Source organism: Caretta caretta, chromosome 20 (assembly GCF_965140235.1).
Source record: "Caretta caretta isolate rCarCar2 chromosome 20, rCarCar1.hap1, whole genome shotgun sequence".
Taxonomy (NCBI): Eukaryota; Metazoa; Chordata; order Testudines; family Cheloniidae; genus Caretta; species Caretta caretta.
Window position 1 is genome coordinate 24,261,749 of NC_134225.1, and position 21,845 is coordinate 24,283,593.

Genomic DNA, 21,845 nt, shown 5'->3' on the forward strand with positions numbered 1-21,845 from the left:
GTCCCCCTCTGTATCTACCAAATATCTTACCAAATGTTATGTCTGTGAGGTGCTGAATTCCTATCGCCTTTTGTTGGACTGGAAGGCACACAGCACCTTCCAGGATTAGGCACGGAGGATAGACGCTCTTAGGCGCAGAGGATGAGACTTGCTGTCCTTGTAAAGCACCTGGTACCTTTATGCAGCTATGTTAAGTCATTTTTCAGACTCCCTTAATACTATTTTAAATAACAATCCCACCCCCATTAGTAGGGTTCTTATTGCGCATCCTTCACAGAAAAGATGCAACTACCTATTTCGCCATGGATTTATTTAAGCAGCATGAGAAAGTGGGGATCTCCTTGGAATTGGGTCTGAATAAAAAAGAACTGAAGTCATATTTTATTCATATTAAACTTGGAAACTAACATAGAGCATGTGTGCAGAATGGGACTTTGAACATCCAGAATCCTGGTTACTGCTAACGCACATCTCTTCAGACACATGAAATGCGCATGTCCTTGCTCAGGACTCTTACAAGCTGGATGTTTTAATAAGCAGTTTTTGAGCTACCCAAGTTCTCAGAAAGTGTCTGGAAACAATTCCTCTAATATACTGAAGAAGCAAGTTTGTTTCATCTTACCCTCCGATGTTGTGTGTGATGTTTTTTATAGAACATTGTAAGCATGTCTTTTCTTCACATTTGCTGTGTGGTCCTGGATCACCTTTTGGGTGATTCTCAGGCCCCTTTTATATTTGTTCATTTAATCATCCCTACTGCTCTGTCATGCATAAAGGGTTATTTTGCTTTTTATCTAGCACAGGAGCTAATGTAAGTGCTGAATGCTTCAGCTTAAAGAGAGGGTGGAAGATTTCCTATTTCTACATATCCTGGAGGGTATCACTGAAACTGGCTGTCACATAATGTTAAAAGTGGAAGGTTACTGAATTAATCTTAATCAGGAGAAACAAAGTACAGAAGGGAACTGAGAGTTGAGAGCAGGTGCTGAGCACTGACCTGTGGTATTTCTATGCGAAATCAGTCTTTAAATAAATGTTGCTTTCGGTTCAGAAATACTTCAGAAAAGTCCCACAGTGGCACTGCTAGATTCAGTCACTGGTGCTTTGTTTGCAGATGAACTATCTCTGGCTTTTGGTGCAGTTGGAGGAAGCCCATGTGAAATGCTCTGTATGGATGGTGTATAGAAGGCTATAGAGCGGGAGGATGCCCTAAGTGAGCGTAGGACATTCGTGGATAAATTAGTTCATTACAGCCTGTTAGTTTATAGCTCTTGACTCTTCAGCACCTGAAATCCAAATTTTGGTGCAATAGGACTTTGATAGAGAAATCCTTTTTTGTTTCCTTTGCATAGCATTACTTTATAGTAAGTGGAGACAAAATGGGTAAGGTTATTTTTTTATTGGACCAATTTCTGATGGTGAAAGAGACGAGCTTTCAAGCTTATGCAAAGCTCTTATTCAGGTCTGTAAGCAGAGGATTTGCTAGGACAGAAATTGCAATTTGCACTTTGCAGTTTATTGAATCAATCTGGGATTTGCATTCTTCAGTGTAATCAAGGTTCCATCATGTCCATGTTCTGTGAGCTTGTTCCACCCTGTTACAAGAGGGAGGGAGTCTGTATGAGCTTGGGTTATATCAAGCACAGACACAAAAGACACCACACGGTTAACAAAAACAGAACCTCCAAACAGCCTTTTTAACATTAAAGGCTTAAGGATATTTTGAGGCCTCTTTCTGTGTCAGGGTGTGGGTTCATGGACTAAGTGCTGCTGCCCCTTTAAGGCCTGTTTGTGTGTAGGGGTGTGGGTGCAGGGACTGCCGTGAGACAGAAACATTATTTGAATATTTATGAGCTGATGATCTGAAGGCGAGTGTGACAGAAAAAGACAATCCCTGCTGCTCTTGAAGCCTAAAAATCACTTTACCAGGCAGCTCCTCTCTGCCCATGACTCTGACTGGAAGAATTGGAAACAGGCAAGATATTAAAGTGGAAGATGGGAGGAAGGTATTCAAGTCCACTGGATGGAAGACAGCGCAGGTACCTGAGAGGTAAGGAAAAGCTTTGATGATTACCATTTCCAGAGTGATGGTTCCTTTTAAAAATAAAACCATACAATTAGTTCAATGTATAAACATGTAATCTGAGGTGGATGTATCTGCAGGTTGTTGCCTGACATGGAATACGGTAGATTACCATAAATCCAACCCTGGAGCAGGGATGCTGTATAAAGAGGACTGGAGAAGGGGGTTCAAGATTCATCTAGTGGACAACAGCAAGTTGAAACATAAATGTCCCAAACAAGTTATGTTACAGATCTTTCAGATATAGTGGTTACTACTTACTCTGACTTCTGTGCAGGGAAGCTTATGGCAAAGAGATTTGCTACAATAAGGAAAGAAGACTTTCCCCACCTGTTTTCAGGAGTGCAACAACATTTTAAAAAAAAACAAACCAGGAATGAAAATGCACAAGTCCTACAACCATGTTGGGAGGGACAGTTAAAAGATCCTGCCCCCGTGTTTGAACTGTTGTTTATTTGATCACAACATTAAGGCTGGAAAGAAATATGGATCAACAATGTTCTACACAGTGGTCAAATCTAACTTGACATGACATGACAGTCAGGTGAACCTCTGTAACGTAACTTGTGAGTCTTAGTGTCGTATCGGAATTCAAAAGTTGGAGCCTGGCCATCAGTTAGATATCAGCACTCACATTTATGCCAAGCTATAATATATGGTGCTGAGAATCCATGCTTGCCAGCAGAGCTGATGAGTCTTTTATGAGCACAGAGGCACCAGTAAAGTTATCACATCTGTCTACATTGCTCCAGCTGTACATCACAACCTGGCACCATATGTGAGTATCTATCTGATACTGAATCACTAAGGTTCCCATCCTGGTATCAGTCCAGTTTGCCTCTGCTCACAAGGGCAGCAGGAGAATTTGTCTGAAAATAGCTGAGTCGTAATCTGAGCCAACAACTCATCTTTGTTTTTAGGGCCTGTCTACACTACAAAACTACCATGTCAGAGAATCTGGTTACAATGCAACTAAGACAAACTTTCATCTTGTAGACAGGAACTGGAACCACATTTTTAATTGTGCAATAATTGTGCTGCAGCCCTATTCTGTCCATGGCCATTTCTCTACTGTAGTGTCGGAGACTCTTTCAGGTGTGTTCCAAGCTCCAAAGTGTTTTACAAACTATATATAGAAGAATCCATTCTCCACTGGGCCAGGACAAGCACCTATGGGTGAAACAAAGCGAGCGTAATGATACTTGGCTTTAAAAGTACAGTGCTTTTTAATGACAGGTTTCAGAGTAGCAGTCGTGTTAGTCTGTATTCGCAAAAAGAAAAGGAGTACTTGTGGCACTGTAGAGACTAACAAATGTATTTGAGCATAGTACTTGTGGCACTTTAGAGACTAACAAATTTATTTGAAGTGAGCTGTAGCTCACGAAAGCTTATGCTCAAATAAATTTGTTAGTCTCTAAGGTGCCACAAGTACTCCTTTTCTTTTAGTGCTTTTTAAGTATTCATTAAGCCTTACAGCTCCTTGTAAGATAGGCTTGTATAAGCCCCATAACTCCCTTGAAAGGTTGGTGGTATTAGTACTAAAATTACTTTTATTATTTTACAGATGGGGAAACTGAGAATCAGAGTTTCACAGCACAACTAGACACAATAGTTTAGGACAGAAAGAAAAGACCTGGCAGCGACCTTTGGGTTATTTGGTTCCCTCTGGAGCATTGAAAAGTAGCACCTTAGGACCAGGTGGGAGTATCCCATGTAACTGCCTGTGACTGTAGGGGTGCAGGTATTGGAGCATCTGTTCTTCTCATTTTATATTTCTGTGATCCTACCTGAGCGAGTTTGAGCAGGCAGGGTGTAATGGTCTGAGCTGCAGTTTGGCCAGGACGCTATTGTTAATGCCTGGGCTCATGCAAACAGCACACAGGACCTTTAGTGACCATGGCTGGACAGAACTTTGGTTTTGTATGTCTAATCCGAACAACTGTTAGTTCTCAGATTACCTTTAAAAACCTCTGGCTTGTAGAGGGTGAGTGAAGGATACAGCAAGAGAGAGAGAAAGAAGTCAGCTGAAGTGACTAGGGTGGTATTTACCTAATGTAAAAACACAGATGTCAAACATCAAGGGGCAAAATATACCCCTAATGCAATTTGATTAACTCCTTCTTAGATACAACAGGGACAGCTATGGCCAAGTTGTTTGTCTTGTGGGGTGGTGTTTCTTCTCTGACATGGGTGTAGCCTCCTCTTTCTAAAAGGATTCTGTCATCCAAACATAATTCCTCGATCACCTCACTTATGGAGATCACTGTCTTCCTCAGTGGATCCCTTTCCCATCTAGGCAATAGCCACCTCTAAGGCTGACAGCAGAGTTGCAGTGTGAATTAACCAGCTGAAGTTGCTGGCTTAAGTTCACCTGTCATGGAGCCCTGTTCTTTTTCTGTTGGGCCAGCAACCCTGGCTAGCATAGACTCGAGGCCGGGTACCTTGCTTGCCCTCTCACTGACTGACTTACAGTGGCGCTGCAGGAGCTACAGTCTCTGTTTAAAATCACTTGGATGTACTCAGTGGCTTTTGTTTTGCTGGGCACTTTGCTGGGAGGTGCTGAGCACCTGCCACTCCCAATAACTTCAGTGCGAGTTCAGTGCCCAGCATCCCCCAGGAGCCTTTATCTAGTTTCTTCTGAAATTAGCCAGTGATGGTTTACTTCAAAATATTATCCATAACCACCATCATCCTGGTAATAAGTGTGTGGAACCACAGGGAAAACAAAATGTAGCTGACTGCATGGGTCACAGCCATTTTTAAAGGACCGTACAAGGTTAAACAAGTAAAATGGGAAAAACACCCAGTGCGGGCAGGAAATAAGAACAGGAGATGCCTTTTGCTCCACAACAGGTTGAGTATTCTCCTGGGTCCCAACTTTAATTAACTTGTGTATTTGTTACATAGAGTGCGTTTGCACATCAGCAGTCATTACTGAATTCTGGGCCAGGGAGACGAGACTAGTTCGTAATCTCTATCTAGATCATTAGGCACTGCTGCCAATGCATGTACAGGGTATCTAGGTCAGGTGAGAGATGCTTATAAGAGAGACATGACTATCCTGAGGTATTTATTATGGTTTCACTAAACACTAGCACATTCGTAGATGTATAGATTCTAAGGCCATTGTGATAATCATCTGACCCCCTATAAAACAGGCAATAGAACTTCCCAAAAATAATTTTTAGAGGAGATCATTTAGAAAAAAATCTGATCTTGATTTACAAATTGTTAGTGTGGAGAATCTACCACGACCCTTGGTAAATTGTTCCAATGGTTAATTACTCTCACTGTTCAAGTTTTACACTTTATTGTCAGCTGGAATTTGTCTAGCTTCAACTTCCAGCCATTGGATCATGTTAGACTTTTCTCTGGTAGACTGAAGAGCTTATTATTAAATATTTGTTCCCCATATTGATACTTATAGACTGTAATCAAGTCATCCTTTAATCTCTTCATTAAGCTGAATAGATTGTGTTTTTAGTCTGTCACTGTAATGCATTTTTTTCTAATCCTTTAATCATTATCATGGCTCTTCTCTGAATCCTCTCCAATTTATCAATGAGTCACTTTGTTAGTGAACTCTCACAGATAAGTCCTTCTAACCTCTGGTGAAATTTCTGCTGTTGCATCATCATCTCCCTGGGCAGGGTGAATGAGCCCACAGGAAATTTTTAAAAAATGAGGAGCCCTCCCATAAAGTGTTGGAGTGAGTGAGGACTCAATCTCAGCTTCTATTTTTCTGTGCAACTTGCTGTAATGATTTGGTGTGATAAAAAATAAGACAGTCCCCCAAGGTTGACTTATCAGTCTCCTAGGTCCTTGGAAGTGGTTGCCTTATTTGCACTATTAAGAGCATGTTCCTGAGGCCCATTTTGCTGGCCTTAGTACAGTGGTGTCAAGCTCTTCCACGCTTATTTCAGGTGCACACTTTTCATATTTTTGCATTTGAGGTAGAGGGCGGGGCACGGGAGGTCTGTTTAACTGACTGCATCTGTTGGCCCTGAAAGTCCCCTGCCTGGTACCTTGTGTTGTCCTTTACACCTGTGCAAAGTAGTTGTAAAATGCTGCTATTCTGATTTGGTAGTAGTTTGCATTCATTTTGCAGAGCTGCAGATGACAACACATATTGGTGCATGGTGATGGAAAAGGAGGTTCATTGGTCATCAGCTATGCTGGGTCACAGATGTGGTTACTCCAGCTAAAGCTGTTTGTGTTACTTTGGCGGAGTAGCTGTGGCAAAAGGAACTTGAAATCTCCACTGCAATCATTGGCTTTACTGGAAATTCCACCATCAAGTCCGTTTAAGCAGCTTTAGTGGTACCATCAAATTCAATCCAGGACTCCATAAAGAGGGTAGTGCAGTAGCATACATTGTCTTTCCTCCCACAAGCTGGCAGACTTTTCCAGCGGTCAGTATGAGCACATCCCACAACTTGTTATGAATTTTTGGAAAGCTACTAATGCTGGCTGAGTGCTCACTGAGCTCACATTTGGGCTGTGAAATACAAAATCTAATTTAGGGTTTGATTACTTTTCTTTTCCATAGTAAATCAGCCAACAGTTCAAAGGCATTAGAATATGCAGGCAACACACACACAATTAGTCTGACAGTGGGAATGGCCTCTGAGTGCCTTTCTCTTGTCCCCCTCCTATATGTGTGTGTGTGTGTGTGAGAGAGAGAGAGAGAGAGAGAGAAAGATGGGAAATGTCTTGTTTTTATACTTTCGTCATTCTTTCCCCCGCTCACTGTTTGAGCCACATTTTTCTCTTTGCCTCTTCATGAGTCTCCAGGCTAAAGGGGGGTGGGCTGGGGAATGTATCACAGGAAATCTTCAGAAATTCATACTGTGACAGCATTGTCCGCTTTGCCTGAGGTCACAATAGAATGCAGGCATGACCTTTCAACAGCTTCTCAGTTATTAGTGAATTTGCTCTCTCGTTTTAATCTCCTCTTCTAGACTATAGAGAGAATCTGTTTGGAAAAGCAATGGCACATAGGAATCTTTTATCTTTTAATTGCATCAGACCCTCTAACATTCAGAGCCATCTTTCTAATGCTTCACTGGTTTTAGAGGAGCAGCCGTGTTAGTCTGTATCCACAAAAAGAACAGGAGTACTTGTGGCACCTTAGAGACTAACAAATTGATTAGAGCATAAGCTTTTGTGGGTGCTTCACTGTTTGCCATTTTCACAGGCTATTTTGGTTGGCTTTTGCTTCCCGCAGTGTAGAAGTACAGCAGTTCAGGAGTGTGATCTAGTGGTTACAATAGGGAACTGGCAGTGGGGGTACCTGGGTTCTCCAGGCTGTGGTTGACCATGGGAAGGTTTCTTCATATTTCTCTGCTTCAGTTTCCCTACTGCAAAATCACACTAAGCTACCTCTACAGTGTGAAGCTAAAATGTCTGGCAATCATATTATGATTTAATTGGGGATTGGTCCTGCTTTTGAGCAGGGGGTTGGACTAGATGACCTCCTGAGGTCCCTTCCAACCCTGATAATCTATGATCTGTGACTGTAGGTTGGAAGAAACCTTCTGGTTCTTCCCATACTAGATGCTGGTGGGGCAATGGCAAGACTCTTCCAAAATAAACTTACTGTCAGGCCAGGGCCTGTAAGCTTTCCGGGATGGGGAGCATCTCGTTCTACATTTGTACAACAGCTACCACAATGGGGTCCCAGTCTTGACTGGGGTCCTTGGGTGCTACCATAATATAAATGTAATAACATCAGAGATGCGATAGTAAATCTTATATCTCAAGTCTGGCTCCTCTGTTGTGGTGCTCCCCACATTCCTCAATGGAAGTAGAAGATTCCTGCCCCGCATCTGCACACCGTGCATCATGTCAGTGTTCCTTGGTCAAAGAAGGTTAGATGGAATCTCTTGTCAGAACCTATCAGTGCTGCTGCTTCTTGCTCAGCTGCAGAAGTCATTGCAGGGTGACACAAGTTTCCTTCCCCCATGCCAGCTGAACATGCTCCTCCTTATGTTTGGTAGGCACACTGTACGCATCAGTGAATAGAGGAACATAAAGGCCTGTAGCATGCATCTCCCAGGCACTTTTAGAGTCAAAGGGTTCCCCAGCATTGGCTGTCTGCATGTTGTTTGTTCTGATTCCTCCTCTGATGAGCATTAGTAGCTGTTAGAATCTGGTTGTAGCCTTACAGTGAACCTATGAGTCTAGAATTTGTGTAGAGAGAGCCCAGATTAGAACTCCCACATTGGGGTGCTCATGAACTTTGGATAAGTTTGGATCTGGATTTGAACTTGTTGGCCTCATCCTTGGCGGCCCACACTGGTAATTCACAAGCTACTGGGTGAAGGAACAATGCTAATCAGACACAGAAGCTTGCATTACCTCACTTGGGAGAGCACTGAAACACCATGGTCATCTCTGTTCTCGCTTCCCAGGTCGCACAGATGCCACAGTGAAGAATTTCATGCCCTATTATCAGAGGCAACTTGCAACCACCTTTCTGAGACGGGTCTCAAAGGAGCTGGACCCGCAAGGCAAACCTGCTCTACAGCTGCTGCAGAGCAAAGTAAGTATCACACCTCCTGTACATGACACACTGCCCCTACTACAAACACCTGATCCCAAGGGCACCTTTTCATGGCTCCATTCCCCCAGAAACAAATGATGAAGTGAGCTGTAGCTCACGAAAGCTCATGCTCAAATAAATTGGTTAGTCTCTAAGGTGCCACAAGTACTCCTTTTCTTTTTGCAAATACAGACTAACACGGCTGTTCCTCTGAAACCTGTTCTCTTAGCAGTTGCTGTAATATGGAAACTACAGCTGCTTCTTCCTAGACTCTAGCAGTCTCATGTAATTATTTGCTAGGGTGTAAAAAGAAAAGGAGTACTTGTGGCACCTTAGCGACTAACCAATTTATTTGAGCATAAGCTTTCGTGAGCTACAGCTCACTTCATCGGATGCATACCGTGGAAAATACAAATGTTTTTATACACACAGACCATGAAAAAATGGGTGTTTATCGCTACAAAAGGTTTTCTCTCCCCCTACCCCACTCTCCTGCTGGTAATAGCTTATCTAAAGTGATCCCTCTCCTTACAATGTGTATGATAATCAAGGTGGGCCATTTCCAGCACAAATCCAGGTTTTCTACCCCCCCTCCCTCCCAAAACCCCACTCTCCTGTTGGTAATAGCTTATTGGATCACTGACCTAACAATAGGGGCTTCTTTGGCTTCTCATGCCCTGGAAATAGGTCTTTAGGGACATATTTTAAAATGCAGATTACAATGGTTGATCTGTGTGTGTGTAGGGGCAATTTCTGCATGTCGGAGGCCAGTGGTGGGATGGCTCAGTTCACTTTTGAGGGACTGACTAAAGTTTCAGATCATTCAAAAGGCCTTCTCTTCCTGCACACCACCCCCTCTTTTTCCCTCCCTCACTGATCCCCACTGACTCCTGTAGGAGCTGTGAGCTTGGAGAGAGGACAATGAATGGCTGTTACTAGTGTTCTGGGAGATTTCTTTTTCCCACACACCCCTGAGCTGTTGTCTTCTCCCTGATCTGAAGACAACTTTGTCTTCCTCCCTCATTCTCTCTAGCATCTTGAGATTCTTTAGGGCTATTAATCTGACACATAATTGTGTGTGTTGCTGAATGAATCAAGCATGAGGATACATGCCCTGGTGGCCCGAGCATGGGAATAGGAGGTGGCAACTCCCAAATTCTAATCTTCACTGCTGCCCTGCTGCCACTAGGAAGGTTTAAAAATTGCCACTCTGTGTTACTTGCTATCTTTCATTCCATACTAAAGAAACAAGGTGGGTGAGGTAATATATTTTACTGGACCTACTTCTGCTGGTGAAAGAGAGAAGTTTCCAAGCTTACACAGAGCTCTTCTTCAGGTCTGGGAAGGGTACTCAGAGCATTACAGATAAATACAAGGTGGAACAGATTGTTAAGCATAAGGAGTTAACACATGTTGCAAGAGACCATTCATGGTGAAGTGGGCTGTTAACACCTCTGCATGTCTCTCTAATAATCCTGGGATGAACGTGGCTATAACACTGCAATTCCACACTACATACAGTTTTATAATTTTATATACACAGATGGAGCCGATAAACTGTGACCTCTCCTCTGGTTAGACTGAAAGACCTTGTAAGTCCCCTTCAGAGCTACTGACTGTAATTACAGGGCGTGTGTGTGTGTGTGTGTCTGTGTGTTAATGTAGGTGTTTTATTTGCTTTCAGTGTCCGCTAGCTGTCATCGTTCAGTTGTCCCATTATTTTTATTGTGGTAGCAGCCAAAGTCCCCAGTCAGGGTCCCCTTGTGCTAAGCACTGCAGAGACACAGATGACATGGTCTCTGTCCCAAAGAGTTTACAATTGCATCTGCACTTTCACTGGGACTTGTTTCCTGTCCTCTCTTATCCATTCTCAGCTCCAGAAGCCACCTGATGCTCTTCTGCATGAGGGATTCCTGATGCAGTATACTGGGGACACCTGCAAGTGGAAGAAGAGTTATTTAATTTTGCTGGGAAACTATACCCTGGAGTGGTTTGATAGTAAAGAGGTAAATGTGCTACTTCAGCTGCGTTTGTCCCCACTTTATGGGTTGTAAAATGTATATGGATCTTACATACTCTTACCCCATTCAGGTGTGTTTCCTGCAGACACACGTACACCCAGACATCTGACAGTGTGTCCCACTGTTTCAGAAAGTTTATGTTCTGCGCCCCCTCCTTGCCCAAATTCCTCCTGGCTTATAGGATTACATTCTCCTCCTTCATTTCCTCTCCAAAATGAATGTGTGGTGTTTGTTACACAGCTACTGAATTCTACCTCCAGAGGTGGCTGTATACTGTCAGTGAGTGCAGTTTAGAGAAAGAGACTTGCTGACCCTAAATACTAGCAGCAAGGTGTGTGTGAGGAATTCTGCCCTTGAGCCCTCATTAAGATAGTTCTGTCTGGATTTCTTTTCCAGGCCCAGGGGAGAGGATATAAGCCCAGAGGATCCACCACTCTGTCTGGATACTTGCTGGTGACCTCACTGAGCGAATATACCAGGCTGATTGACAGTCTCTGCCAGGGATTAGTAGGTAAGTCTGTGATGTGCCCCATTTGAGAAATGTGCCGCAACCCAGAAGGGAACAGTGTCTTACTGGCCCCTCACAGCATTACACAAAACAGCGACTTCAAGAACTCTTCAGCAACACCACCTCTAAATAGAAAGGGCTCCATGTCTGAATTCTGGACTTTCTCTTTTTTGTTGTAAGGCTGGCAAAGTCCAACATATAGAAAGAATATTGATTATACATACACAGAGGCTCCATTGCTCATGGGGCTGCTGTACTGTTCAAAGTTAGAGACCACAAAATAAATCGAACATGCTGATGTCTCTAAAACATAAGGTTTTCAGGACCTCATGCTGTTTAAACCTGTTTCCTTTTTGCCATGCTGTTCTGTCCCTCCTTTTTCTCTCTTTAGAAGGAGTACATTTAGTACTGTTGGTGGGTTACAGGGCTTTATTCAGCCAGATGAAGAACCCAGGTTTCACAGTGAAGTGACATGAAATTAGAAGCAGATGCAGAGAGATGTTGCCAATCCCTGAACTCATTTGAGACAGCTGCTCTGTTCCATTTCTCAGTGCTACTTGCCAGCTCTGAAAAGAAAGTGGCAATGTGCCCTAAAAGTTCCATCTATTTGTAACGATATGTAAAATCTTTTTATTTCATACAATACAAATTAAAAATTTCTAATGAAGCAGGAATTTTTCCTGTCTGCTGAAGAAAGGAAGTGAGACTTCAATAATCACTTTCAGAACAGAACAGATTTTGTTAATGGCAGAATAGAAAAAATCCTTAGTGTACAATTTTGGCACAATATTTTCTAGTAAATACTAACTACAAAAATGAACATGCCTTAAAGTGACTGTGCAAGTCTCTAGCCTAACTCAGTGCATTCAGATGTCTCAAATTATGGGCCGAATCTTAGCAGGTAATGATCACATGTAGTTCCCTCTGACATCTTAGAAGTTGCTGGTGCTCAGGTGTCTGTCAGCAGACAGGATTTCTTTCTGGCAGTAAAATGGCAGCTGTCAGTGAGAGACACTAGGATCATTAAGAGCTGTGGAGACATTACACAGTATTTCTATAAATAATTCTAACTTGTTGGAAGCATGTTCTGTGCTTTTCTTTTCAAGTTGACTACACCCACCAAGACCCCTTAAATGGGCCTCCAGAAGAGTTTCTGCTGTTCCTTTACCATCCGTTCCGAAAGTCCTTCTGTTTCTGCACAAACTCTGCAAAATCCCAGCACACCTGGAAAGCCATCCTTCAAGATGGGATCCGATATTGCAGCACAGGTAACACCTGGAAGCGCCTGCATCACTGGACCTGAGGCAACATCTACAAATGGGGCTGACCACAGGAGTTTGCTACTGACATGAGGATCCTTTCCTAAAATTGTGTGGAGTCCATTCAGTGAGGCATCACCTGTGAATTGAGGGCCCAGTGAATCAGATACGAATGTGATACTGATGAAAGTCCAAAGAGTGTAAAAATTTCCTACATTTTCTATTCTTCCCTGGATTGAATTTATGGTTTTTAAATTTGAGCAAGTTCAGGCAGTTAGGCTTTCATTTCTTTAAAGGGAGAGGCTTGTGCATTCAGATCCACAAAGATTTCCAGAGGTTCTTCCCCCTTCTTTGTTATTAGTGTAATGTTAGTCTCTATCATAGGTTTTATATAGCACTCATTGCCATAGCATTTAAGCACTGCTTGTAACCAGCAAGCTTAGTTACATATAGCCAGATTTGGGTGTGCTAAGAGTGGATTGGACTTTTCTGATTAACCTCAGCTATGTTGCTGGGACTAACTTGTATTTCGGGTTCAGTTTTACAGAGACAGGACTCCTTTGAAGTAGAGGCTTTCCTGGAAGCTGTGCGATTTTATAGGCAAGAGAAAAGTAGTTACGGAGCAGGGGATCTCCTCCTGGGAACAGAGCCTGAGGTTTGTAAAGTGCTGAGCATTCCAAAGCTGGAGTATTTAATACATGCTCTGTGCTGGTAACTTGATGAAGATGGTCTTTTTCTTTGGGTTTAGATTCTCAGTAATGTGCTGATGGAGGATTTGCTTCCAGTGCTGCAGTCTCAGGTCCCCCCAAATCTCAAAGGGTCAGAAAGTAGGAAGAAACAGATCTGGTGCCAGGTAAGTCAACAGAGCAATGCTTACATCTAAACCCAAACAGTGATGTTTCAGGAACTAATGAGTGACACTCAGCTAACTTTTTAGACTATGGTTTCGGAGAGCACATTAGGAGTTTGTACTTTGCTCTGCGACAGACAAATAAACACAAAGAACAGCTCCACTAGCTACTGCTCTCAAAATCCAACTCACAGCCTCTGCCTTTCATGTCTCCTGTGAAACTGCTGCCTTTGATGTAGTGTGTTGTGCAAAATTTAAACGGGGTATTTGTGGGGAGTGAAGAGCGTCCTGCTGTCTACATGTAGCTACCAAGTAAATGATGCCCCAGGAGTGATTGGACTGGCCTTTGAGTTGGGTCAGCTGGCTCTGTAAGAGTCAATTAGAGCCCCATGCTTACAGATGTAATATAGGTAGAAGACAGTGCACAAATCAGCTACAAGCAGAATGACCTGACAAAGACTGTGCACCCAGCAGCACAACCAGAAACTTCTCCTGATCTCTGCACCTGGCCTGTATGATGCCTCTTATTTTTCCTGTTTTCTCCTCCCCTTTTGCTGATCTGGTCCCTGCTCTGGGTGGTCAGTTCCTAGAGGAGGTTTATACATTGGTCCTCAGCCAGGTCTCCAGCGAATTCCTGGATTTTCAGAGGGAGAATGAGAAACTCCACATTCAATTGGAAAAGAAGATTCGCCCTGATCTGGATCAGATGCTGATTTTAAAGGATCAGATATCTATAAAACTCCAAGGTTAGAGGAAAGGGGGTGAAGGGATGGGGTGTTTGGTTCTCTTCTGTTAATCCACGGGATTTACTTTGCTTTAGAATTCTAACTCTCTCAATTGTATTTGAAATTTTAAGCAGCGTGTGCAGCATTATCTGCCACTGGAGAGGTTGGATTGGGGGATGAGTTCATTATGTCGTACTGTTTTATGTGAATCTTGATTACAGTATTTATGATTAGATGCTATTTGATGGGTACCCTAGATTCACAGAAACTGCGGGGATGGGCACATCCGAAATAAAGGATAGGTGGATGGATGAGTATTTCACATTCCAAGACCCTGCAGTTGTCTCCTTGAGCCTAATTAATCCAGGGCAAGCTGATTTCCGCTGTGACTCTGTCAGGCTAATTGAGGGGTTTCTACCTTGGCAGCGGTGGTCCAGAGCTCAGTGGAATCCTGCTGTCGCCAAGGAGTAGAGCCTGACCTGGACTGTGTGATGGAGGAGCTGATATGCCCCATCAGCTTAGGATTTGACGTGGTGCGTTCGCTCTTCACAGACAGAATTGATGAGATGATCAGACATGTGCAGAGTTGGCCTACCACTGTCTTCCAGGAAGAGGTAAGATATAGACGATATGACAGAGGGACCGTTTTGTCTTATTCCCCTGGAGACCACATTACATGTCTGCTTTCAGTATTGTGGATGGCAACTTAATTCCATCTGTCCCATAGATCCCGGAACACCAGTGATCCACCTACTCCAGTATCCTGCCTCCAACAGTAACCAATGTATAATAACTTGTAATCTCCTCATCACAATGATGTCTCTGAATTGTGCAGGTCTGTACAATGGGAGGAAAATTCTCCCTGACCCCCAGCTAGAGAGGAGATTATGCCCTGAACTGTGCAGATTGTGAGCTCTTGTAACTTTCACCTAGCTGCTGTTGTAACTGCACAGTGCAATTCATTCAGGTCAGTGCCACATGCTGTTTTGAATGTGACTACACCACAGAGGCAGCTTGATAAAGGGAGGCAACTTTGTTAGACAAGAATATGGCTTCTGAACTTGTCTCAGAGTCTGCTCGATATTCCACTGCCTGTTCATGGATCACCCATAAACAGGTTTTGTGGGACAAACATGGCTCCAGAGACAAGTAGTCAATGTCCTTCTGCAAAGAGATGCCTTCTTTTCAGTTTTATATTGCTTGGACATGGATAATGGCTTTAACTCAGATCCTTTCCCATAAAATATTAATTCTTAGCATGTAGGTAAGCTTTCACTGCCTCTAGGCACTGTACAGACCTTAACTAGCTGACTACTTGTCTGATGCAGATTCTCACACTTGGGGAAATGCCCTGGAAACCTGAATTCATGGAGCCATGTTACGAGAAGGCTAATCTCTACAAAGACAGTCTGCAGGGACTGAAGGAAAGATTTGGCTTTCATGGTGTGGCAAGTTTAGTCCTCAGAGCCCAAAACCTCATGCAGCAGGTAAGTGGTGATACTTTGAGAGAACAGATTGGGGTGAGGCAACCTCTTAGTGGAGATGAAGGGAAGGGGCAGTGCATTCATTCCCTGAGTGTTAAGCTCTGAGCTGATCTATTTTTACCTTTAATTTGTGTGGGGTCTGCTTTTTCCCTTGGGCATCAGCAGGGTATGAAGAGATTATTTAACCGATCTTAGAGAGAAAGCAGGCTGCATTATCCAGAGGGTGGCTGCTGAAGACGTGGAACTGAGTCCTGACTGTGGTCTCTGAATGTGCTGGCTCCCCTACTCATCTGACAATTTTTTTCTTTTGTAGCTAATGCAGAATTCGGTCCATACATTCCACCAGCTTTCAGAGCAACATCTGAGCTTGGCAACCAACCACAGCCAAATCACCCAGACTCTGGAAAAGATCAAAACTCGTGTGCTGAAGGTAAGGTGTGTGATATTCTTACCTTCTCTTTGTATAAAGTCCTATTTCTTTGGATCATATTCTCCCTGCACTTGTTGACTTTTCTGCTCTGTGTGCTGCCTTGGACACTGTGTTCCTCACATGATCCAGTCCTGAGCTGCTCTAGGTGGACAAATGCAGAAGTTGTTGTGGGGAAGTTTCCTGACTGTTGCGCTGATTCCTTTTTCAATTTGGTTGTGGTTGGTTTTCAGAAATTTGACTATGACAGCAGTTCCACCAGGAAGCAGTTTGCACAAGAGTGGCTGGTTCAGATCTTTCTTCCCTTTCTGCTGAAGAATCTGGAGCCCAGATGTAAACTGGTGAGGCCTGATTCTGAATGAAGGTGAAGGGACCCAAACCCCATAGTGAACTGATGAAGCTCATACAAGCTGATTTTATCTTATCAAACTATTCCATTTTATTCTTCAGAAAAGCTTTGCTAGCTCAGTGAACTTCAGGGGGCTGATAGGAGATCCCCTTCCCCTCAGTGACTTTCATAGAATTTAAGACCAGAAGGGATCATTAGATCATTTAGTCTGACCTTTCATTATAGCGTTCCAGAGTGGCAGGGCTGGACTGTGACTCCAAAGAGAGGAGAGGCTTTAAGCAATATTACAGGTTCTTCAGTGCCACCAAAATGCAGGCCACTCTCACCAGGCAGCCAATAAACTCCCTCCAGAGGGCCATGAATCTATTTTTATTTCACATCATGACTCTTACTACCATGTAAATGTTTCCCCAAAATTTTCCATTTCGTTTTATCATTTTTCTGCACTGCTACCAGCCTAACTCAGTACCTTGTACTAGGACAATGGTTAAGTTTGACTCCCTTTGAAGGTAGTCCTGGTGCATGTCAGTGGGCTATTGGTGGTACAGGGCACTGTGTCCTGAAGAGATTTAAACTTTGTCTCTAGTGATCAGGAGTCTGGAAAGCTTGATCCTAAACTTGGTTAACTTTCCCCCAGACTTCTGGGGAGTTTGAACTAATTCCATTGAACACTTTCCATTCTGGCTGTTTAACCATGAGGCTCCACTTTCCTTCTGAACCTGTAAATACACATAAAACATTGTGCAGGACCAGCATTAAAGGTTGGACAGGCAGTTCAGGTGCCAGAAACTACAGGGTGCCATTGGAATTTCAGGTGACTATTTATTCCGAGGTGGGGGCAGAACACCATATCTTGGCTCACTTCAGGTGCTGTGTAATCCAAGGCTGGCCCTGCCTATCTCTGTGTGTGTGTGTGTGTGTGTGTGTGTGTGTGTGTGTGTGTGTGAGGTAACTGATGCTGGCTGATTTCCCTCTCTTCTACCTCCTTTGGTAGGAGCTGCCCAAGTATGAAAATTACGTGTTTGCTGACTTCAGTGGCATCATCAGTGTTGAAAATATTTATGAAGAAATAGTTCTGGCTGTTCTGCAGCAGGCAGTCACCAAAGGTGAGTAGAAACTGGGTTCCATCCTAAAACAGACCAAAGTCAGCACTGTTAGGTCCTTATCCTCTGCTAAAGAGAGGACAGATTATCTTCACCAAAAATGTTTACAGTCGCCAGGCCTGTAACTTCCCCTCTGTTGACTGCTGTTGGCTTTTTTTTAAAGCATTTTGTGATGTTTTGGGGTTCAGTCCAGATCAATAAGGGGTTGTTACCGCCTGCCTTGGAACTTTGCATGCCTTAAATGCTGGGTTGCTGTGGCTCACAGTCCTGATACCAGTTTTCTCACCAGTCTTCCTTTTCCTGCAACAGCTCACTAGCTCTTAGTCACGATCCCCACAGAGTCCAAGGTGCTGGTTTTCCTTGTCTCTTCAGGTGAAGAATAACTTAGGGGCTCTTTTCACCTCTCTGTATAGTCCAGTAAAACTTTGAAAAGTCTCTCTCAAAGTTCATTGACCCTGCTTCATGAGGCAGAAAGTCTTCCTGGGATGTTGTCTTTATCCCTCTCTTCCCTCCCACTGTTCCTCAGACGTTCTTGTTAACTCCTGGAAACGGCCCACCTTGATTATCACTTCAAAAGGTTTTCTCTCCCCCCACCCCACTCTCCTGCTGGTAATAGCTCATCTGAAGTGATCACTCTCCTTACAATGTGTATTTTTTCATGGTCTGTGTGTATATAAAATCTCCTCACTGTACTTCCCACTTTATGCATCCGATGAAGTGAGCTGTACCTCACAAAAGCCTATGCTCAAATAAATTGGTTAGTCTCTAAGGTGCCACAAGTACTCCTTTTCGTTGAAATTAAGTAATCATTTCCCCCATACTTGCTCTTCTGATGATTTTGTTTGCCTGGCATACAAATGTACTTTTCATTGGTCACACGTTGCTCAATTTATATGGGAGATACATTCAAACAAGTGGCACCGCATTCCTTTGTCTGGGGAAAAAACTGTTTTTCATCTCCCCTTGACATGCTTGATTTAAACGCATTTTAGTCATAATTTCAGCACAGCTGAATAATCCTTTCTGGGTTTACTTTACAAACATCATGCAAGAATATTAGTGATGAGAGTGTTATTGGTTTTCCAATGACCTATAACGTGACACCTTTTAGATACAGATTATTACAATGAAGAGTTAGAGTAAACCTGAGCTGGTGAGGCCAGCTGAAACTCACTGCTCGATACCAGGGAGCCAGTTGCCTTCTGGCATGGGAATGCTCTTATGGTCTCTCACATCTATAGGCATCTTTATGCTTTCCTGTTCAAACAACTTTCCATATGTTGTTTGTGGTAAATTCCAGTATTCCTATGTTGAAATATCTTACTTCTGCCTGTCTCCGCATTCTCTTTCTCTTCCCGATCTGATTGTAGCCCAAACATTTCCCACTGGCTAGTGTGGTGGAAATAAAATCCCATTTTACAGCCGTGATGTCATCTCAGGGCTGCATGTTAGTTGTTGCTTTTCAAGTGTTAAAAACAAAAGAGCTTTTATATTCAGGACAAATCGTTAATGTGCTCATTTTAAAGCCAGGCATCCTGCCCATCTGCTTGCTTTGGCTCCTCTGATCAAACCAGCCCCAAAGGCCATTTTTAACTCTTCAAATATGTTTTTTTGTTGGGGATAAGCCAGAGGGAGCATGTGACAGAGCTTTCAAAGCCTCCAGAGCAGTCACAGGGACTTGCTCCTGGCTACCACACTAGAACTGGGGATAACCTGGCTTCCGCCGTGGAAAGAAAAATGTCAAGAAGGGCTCATAAGAACTAGGACACAGGACAGATGGAATATTAATGTAGGGGTGTGTGCTGCACAAGGACTGTGACTATATAGACACATGCAGTAGGGAGGGAACAGGGACAGAGAGCAAAGCAAGATTTGGTATTTCTTTGTCTTACTTTCTGTTGTTCTTTGTTTCAGCCTTGAAAGAGGCTTCAAGTCAAAACAGACATCATCTTTACAGTGACAGCTTCTCCTGTGTTCTGGATAGTGTGGACAACTTGCTGCAGCAGGACAGAGCCCAGGAACACTCTGAAATAAGGACAGGAGCCTTAGGTTGCAATGCCACATCAGACACCATGAACCTCATCTCCTGTCAAGACAGTGAGACGATTTCAGACAAGAAAGCATGGAAATATGAAGGAGGCTCAGCTGGGGCTGCAAATCCTCCCAAAGATAAAGGGCAAATCTGCCCAGTAACTTCCCATTGCCATAAAGAAGCAGAAAAATATTTGAGGGTGTTGCCTGATGGTAGGAATTGGAGACACAAGAAGGCCTTGGAACCAGACATGCGAAGCAGCTGTATTACTGAACCTGCAGGACATGTTGCAGAGAAGACTGAAGTTGTGTCTGAGGCTGAAAACAATATGTGCACAGGAGACCGAAATAAAAACAAATGTAATGACAAGTCATGGAGCCCTTTTGCAAGGAGCAAAGATCTACAAGAGCCACAGAACATCATAAATGAACATTCAGTAGACAAAGTTGCTGTAGAGAAAATACAAGAGGAATGGGGGAGGGCGATGTTTGAGCAAGGCAGTCAAGGGCAGGATGGAGAATTGGAGTTAAATCTAGCTTGGATTAAAGGAGCAGGACAAAGTGGTAAGAATAACCAAGAATACAGAGAGTTATTGCAGGATCAAGAAAGTCCCTGCAAGGAATCTTGTAACTATACTTTTTTTTTGCAAATACAAGCATGTCCAAGAACCAGAGTCCAACCCCAGATAGTACAAATTCTGACAACTCTCAGGCTAACTGTTGGCCTAATACCAATTCATTGCAGGTTATGGGTTTGGACAGAGATACATATAGGGACGATGGAGGTTTAACAGAGGGAAAATTACAAAGATCTGCAACAAATCATGTGGCATCAATTGAGTGGGATGGAGACAAGTTAGGAGAAAATCGGAGCAGTTGGGAAATGCATACAATATCAGTGGGTGAAGGCAAATGCAGGGTGGGGGAAGCTTGCAATGGGCAAATGATCTCACACTGTCCATTTTCTGTGAAAGAAACAGGGGATGCCACTTGGACACACCGACTTCAGGAACATGGTGATGAAATGATTGCAGAATTACATGTCCAAAAGTTGGTTCCTGCGGAGGGTCTGGAAAGAAAGGTCTGTCAGCTGGAGCTAGGGTACAATGCTCAGCAGGAATTCAAGGGGCGTAGGCATGTAGGTGGACTGGCTGAAGGTAAGTCTGTTCCCTTTTTACTCGCTGGAAGCCTGAGACACGAAGATGTGCATGAGGGTCCTGTCCCAGAAATGAACAAGGAGGAGATGACAGAGGAAGACTTCAATGAGACAGATAAGACTAGGAGTACTTGTGGCACCTTAGAGACTAACCAATTTATTTGAGCATGAGCTTTCGTGAGCTACAGCTCACTTCATCAGTAACATCTGATGAAGTGAGCTGTAGCTCACGAAAGCTCATGCTCAAATAAATTGGTTAGTCTCTAAGGTGCCACAAGTACTCCTTTTCTTTTTGCGAATACAGACTAACACGGCTGTTCCTCTGAAACAGATAAGACTGTTTTTCTAGAGTGTCTGTCCATAGCTATTGAAATGGAAATCTTCCAAACAGATCTGCTGGAAATGGATCTCGAAGACAACAGAGACCAGGGAAGTGGTTGTCCTCAAACTGAACCTCTGAAATAGAAGTATGAGGAGCAAGATCTAACTGACATTGACCATCATGGAGCAGAGGGATGGCAAAGCTTAATACACACATTCAACTTTCCTGATACAATGATAGATATTTCATATCCCTATATTAGCAAATAATGGAGAGTGCCAAGGCAACTGAGGCTGTGAAGGGGCTGCCAGTTGCATGGCAGGCGGTTCAGCAGCACTGACCAAGACTTAGTGGGAGATGCAGAGATTTTCAGTCTCAAAGCTTTACGAATGTGAACTGAAAGAACTGGAATTGATCTTGCTTCTCAGAGCAGAAAACTGAGCAAAAGCTGAGGGATTGGAAAGGAATGAACTGCTCCTTTGTGAACATTTTATGTAAGACGTAATATTTATGTGTATCTTAATACCCTTAAAAAGAAAAGGAGTACTTGTGGCACCTCTAAGGTGCCACAAGTACTCCTTTTCTTTTTGCGAATACAGACTAACACGGCTGTTACTCTTAATACCCTTAGGCTCTTAATTCTCACCTTTCTGCCCTTCGTCCTGGTGTGGCTTTTCATTCTATTTGTAAGTGATAATACTGAAGGTGTTTATAAGGGGCCTTCAAGTCAGGGTGTGTACACAATACAGTATTCTGTGGTTTTCTCATGGTACTGATGTCCTGGAAAAGTGTTTCAGAGAGAGACAACAAACATCTGCAGCTACAAAGACTTCACTAATAAACCCTTCCCAGTTTCTTCAAACAGCATACACTGATACAGTTTCTGTCCTGTTCCACTCCCTTTGTGACTCAGGCAGTGCAAAGTGTGTGAAGCCTAGCCTCATTCCCCTAACTTGGGCCTTCCTGCGAGTACAGAGCTGACA

General features: G+C 43.3%; 1 protein-coding gene and 1 long non-coding RNA gene across 3 annotated transcripts in view; one reads left to right on the forward strand and one right to left on the reverse strand.

Annotated features, from left to right (window-relative positions):
- Nucleotides 1–1,384: 1,384 nt before the first annotated feature.
- The window catches only part of LOC142069694 (uncharacterized), a 29,802-nt gene continuing 9,341 nt past the window's right edge, over nt 1,385–21,845 (reverse strand). The window contains exons 2-3 of one of the 2 annotated variants that reach the window (XR_012665644.1): nt 19,246–19,378; nt 1,385–2,043 (exon numbers count right to left, since the gene is read on the reverse strand). This is a non-coding gene — a long non-coding RNA (uncharacterized LOC142069694). Of the gene's footprint in view, nt 2,044–9,884; nt 10,564–19,245; nt 19,379–21,845 lie in introns of those variants that run through there. The other variant, XR_012665643.1, reaches the window with a different exon arrangement.
- On the forward strand, nt 1,962–20,712 carry NIBAN3 (niban apoptosis regulator 3). The gene is made up of 15 exons (XM_048832053.2): nt 1,962–2,050; nt 8,497–8,627; nt 10,502–10,633; nt 11,045–11,159; nt 12,263–12,424; nt 12,955–13,070; nt 13,164–13,268; nt 13,849–14,011; nt 14,417–14,604; nt 15,319–15,477; nt 15,788–15,904; nt 16,135–16,242; nt 17,245–17,356; nt 19,268–19,948; nt 20,359–20,712. Exons 1-15 carry the CDS (start codon nt 1,996–1,998, stop codon nt 20,703–20,705), a joined length of 2,691 nt encoding a protein of 896 aa, XP_048688010.1. The 5' UTR covers nt 1,962–1,995; the 3' UTR covers nt 20,706–20,712.